The sequence below is a fragment of the Poecilia formosa genome, unplaced genomic scaffold (assembly GCF_000485575.1).
Source record: "Poecilia formosa unplaced genomic scaffold, Poecilia_formosa-5.1.2 Scaffold265, whole genome shotgun sequence".
NCBI classification, from domain to species: domain Eukaryota; kingdom Metazoa; phylum Chordata; class Actinopteri; order Cyprinodontiformes; family Poeciliidae; genus Poecilia; species Poecilia formosa.
The window spans coordinates 295,758-298,379 of record NW_006800204.1 but is presented as its reverse complement, the minus strand read 5'-3'; the positions used below and the strand labels follow the sequence as shown (position 1 = coordinate 298,379).

The window sequence follows — 2,622 nt, the reverse complement described above, 5'->3', positions numbered from 1 at the left end:
TCCGGACTACAGAGACCCGGTTGGCCTGCTGACCGGGTCTCCGGACTACAGGGACCCGGTTGGCCTGCTGACCGGGTCTCCGGACTGCAGGGACCTGGTTGGCCTGCTGACCGGGTCTCCGGACTGCAGAAAGCGGCGCCGTTGCTCAGACGTGATAACGCAGTAAACCGCTCAGAACCCAAAGGGGCGGAACCACAAAGTCCGAACCAAACCGGGTTCTGCAGCAGAACGCAGCCTCTTTCAGACCCGAACGCTAATAATGCTAAAAGGATTTTCTGAGCCTCCAGTGGGAAACCGAAGCTGGAATCAGCCTCATCAAATATTTACCACAGAAGAAGAAAGTTATGCAATACTACTGGCTGTTTTTAAGTTTTGCTGACGATCCGCCTGCCAGCAGCTTTATTTATTTAATACGCCAACATCAGTAGTTTTCCCTTCAGAGGAGATAAAACGAACATTTTCCTTCTGGGTTGGGTGGTAGCATTCATCTTTAGACGGACGGGTACCAGAACTGCATGATGGGTGAAACGCTCCCGCTAATGTGCGAATAACAGAGCTAATTTATCATTTAGTGATTTAGCCAACTTTTAAAATGTTTAGCGCACTAAACTCCCTCTATTCATTTTACAAATTAGCTTCCACTAAAATATGTTCATATAGTGCTTTAGCATTAGCGTCTGCTAAATATCATGTCGTTATTGTGCTTTTGTGTAACAGAACTAATGACTAATGCTTTAGGGTTAGCGCAGCTAGCTTTTTAGACGAAGTAAATCCAGTTAATCTGAGGAGACAAGAGGAACATGGACTCCATGATCCTTTAGTTCCAGGAGTTATGGAGGAACGAGGCGGAAACCTTCAAGTCGTTGAGTGATTTAGTGTTTTTGGTGATGGGATCCATCAGGGTTAAGGATTGTCCAGTTGTTCCTCAAGTCTGGAAATACATAAGCGGATGAATGCTGGTGGGTCAGAGCAGATGGATCAGAGTTTCAGGCCAGATGACTTGATACTGGACTCATGGATGAGAACATCATGTTCTCTGGTTTAAACTCCTGAAGGTGGTTGAAGGAGAGTAGTCTGAGTATTTGGATCAGTTTAGCTTCCATCTTTGTTCTGGGTGCTAGCTAAAAAGGGATAGTGGTCAGGCTTTTAGCATTCTGCTTCATTAGGAACACAAGATAACGATGAGAAATGATCCAAACCTTATTAATTTAACGCATCTAAAACAGTAAACACCTGAACGACCAGCCTTTCACTTATCTTCACTTGTTCTCGTATCAACGTATGAATCCTCCAGCCATCGTCTGATGAGCCGTTGCCAGGGAGTCGATGCCCCCAAGAAACCCAAAAGGTAAAAGACAGAAATACCAAGAAAACACCAACAGGCCACCAAACGTCAGACTAGTTCATCCCAGATTCATCTACAGACGGTAAAAACTTGAGAGAACGTTCATAGATGCTGGGGAGCGCCCACCTGGTTTCCGGCGAACCGGCCGCTTCTTCCCGCTGCAGAATCGGACCTTGCTGAAGACGCTGAAGATGTGTCTCTCGCAGAGAGAGCGCGGGTCTTTGCTGGGGCTGGAGCGCTTCTTGTTGGTGGTGACCTTCTCGCTGTTGGACTCTCGTGCTTGGCGCTTCTGTCGGATCAGGGAGCTGGCGATGGCCGCCGCCATCTCCCCGAGGAGCCGGATCCCTCTGGGTCTGGATCTGTCTTCAGTCCGGGTTGGACCGCATGACCCCCAGGAGAACCGGGTTTAATGGCGACGGGGCTGACCCATGATCAGACTCAACAATGATCCTTCAGGTCCAGCTGCAGCCGCATTCCCGTCCTCACCGTGCGAAGGGTTCTGGCTGATCCGGCAGAGTTTGTAGGAGTTCAGCTTCACATGGTACAGGTCCGGTTCTGACCCACTTAGACAACACTGTTTGATCAGTTCCAGCTGGTTTTCCTCCCGTCACAGCAGGATAGAAACATCTGCACAACATTGACTCTGAAATAACCAGGAGAAAAATCCGCTTGATTTCAGAACCGCCTGAACGGGTCGCTCCAGCTGCAGCTCTTCAGCACTTTGCCTAAATTCTCTGGAGGAATCCGATCCTGAAACCCGGAATCAGGAGAATCTGATCCAGAAGCTGAGAGAGCGAACGGAGAGGCGTCTTCCTCCTGCCTCCTCTTCCTCTGCTGCTTGTGAAGAGCAGCAGAGAGGGAGAGGAAGCAGCGAGCCGCCGTCAGCGCTCGCCGGCGAGAGACGGAGTGATGGAGGGATGGAGGAGGAGGAGGAAGAGGTGTGGAAGAAGCTCCTAAAAATATTCCGCCTGATGTTTCATGTTGCTCCCACATCGGACCACTCCACCTTCATCCTGATGCTGCGTTCACGCTCCTCTTCCTCAGTCCCACCTGACGTTAAAATCCAGTCGGAGCGGGAAACCTCGGATCGCCCGTCCAAACGGCAGGAATAATTTAAACGACAGGAAGTTGATGCCATTAAAGTGGAGACAGAAGATAAGAGCTCTGATGTTTGGGAACAAGCAGCTTCGTTTCACCTCACTGAAGAGGAACACAGTTTTAAAATTTGATGTTGAATGAGAAAACTCGTTTCAAGCTGCTAATATTACAAAAACTTT

The 2,622-nt window shown here is 49.1% G+C and overlaps 1 protein-coding gene across 1 annotated transcript in view; it reads right to left on the bottom strand.

The window, feature by feature from the left end:
* LOC103150888 (fibroblast growth factor 12) overlaps window positions 1-2,230 on the bottom strand; it is a 16,569-nt gene extending 14,339 nt beyond the window's left edge. The window contains exon 1 of the mRNA XM_007570662.2: window positions 1,472-2,230. Within this exon, the coding sequence (XP_007570724.1) occupies window positions 1,472-1,670 (199 nt within the window). The 5' untranslated portion in view covers window positions 1,671-2,230. The remainder of the gene's footprint in view (window positions 1-1,471) is intronic.
* Window positions 2,231-2,622: the final 392 nt, after the last annotated feature.